Genomic DNA, 1,058 nt, shown 5'->3' with positions numbered 1-1,058 from the left:
ATTTCTTAAAGGGAGTTTGGTGCAGGGAGCTTTTAGTTGGATTCAAACTGCTGATATGGATCATTGTTAACGTTTAGTCTCCACTACAGAAACACGAGCTGACTGATAAAGGCTGATCAGGTTGTCTGGGGGTGTTAGTTTGATTAATAATCTGTGTATTGATTACTGACGCTGGCTGATCAGGATCATTAACAGCTGATTGTTCTTTCCTAATTAAACATGATGTGTTTGTTCTTAATGAGCTTCTGTTGCTGATCACAGTGTGAAAGCCACGGTGACTTCAAGACTACAGATAGAAAAAGTTGTGTGTGTCTGTGTCATCAGCTCTTTTCCCTTTTAAAAAACATGAACATTTTTGTAACTAGATACTAGCAAGCTAGTTAGCAAAATTTCAAGAGCAGAGCAGCTTCGTGGTCACAGACTGCCAGCTGCTTGGCAGGCAATGAGAAAGATGGGCACAGGAAATTAGATTGTCTATACATTATTTATGATTATAAATCATATTTTGTATTTGTTTTTAATTCTTTTTTTGTATTTTCCGTCCATTAAATCTGCGTTAAAGTGATGTCTTTGTGCTTCTTCCCCTCCAGAGTCGGTATGAAGCCTCAGAGCTGGATCAGGAGGAACTGGCTGTGGGCGGCCGGCGGGGCGTTCGTCAGCATCCACCTGGGTACCTGGCTGATGCAGAAAGCCATGAAGAGCTCCGTACGCTCTGAGGCTGCACTCAAACAGAAGACTGCAGAGGACAGACTGGACTGACATTCACTGACTGTGTCGCTGTGCTGACGGACGGACGGACGGACGGCGGTGTGTAAAACAGCGGAGGACTGTGACCAGCACTGACAATCACAGACAAACCATCCATGTTCGTGTCACAGGATATTAAACTGCAGTGAAAAAGCCGGCTCCGGTGGACAGTTTGATTTGATGTTTGAGTTGAGATTTACTGGAAATAAATCAATAAAATGATCGAAAGCATCACCACGTAATGAAAACGGTCGTCGGGACACTGAATACAAAAAGGCAGTAGGATGTCACGATGTTAGAAATGTCGTAGT

At 43.4% G+C, this 1,058-nt stretch overlaps 1 protein-coding gene across 1 annotated transcript in view; it reads left to right on the top strand.

Moving 5' to 3' along the window:
* LOC118326970 (protein jagged-1a-like) overlaps positions 1–759 on the top strand; it is a 5,163-nt gene extending 4,404 nt beyond the window's left edge. Inside the window, exon 10 of the mRNA XM_035660134.1 lies at positions 591–759. Coding sequence (XP_035516027.1) covers positions 591–759 — 169 coding nt within the window. The remainder of the gene's footprint in view (positions 1–590) is intronic.
* The last annotated feature ends 299 nt before the right edge of the window (positions 760–1,058 follow it).

This window comes from Morone saxatilis, unplaced genomic scaffold (genome assembly GCF_004916995.1).
Source record: "Morone saxatilis isolate NCDOM2014 unplaced genomic scaffold, NCSU_SB_2.0 Contig17, whole genome shotgun sequence".
NCBI classification, from domain to species: Eukaryota; Metazoa; Chordata; class Actinopteri; family Moronidae; genus Morone; species Morone saxatilis.
The sequence above is the reverse complement of the archived record's forward strand: the minus strand, read 5'-3'. Positions and strand labels throughout refer to the sequence as shown.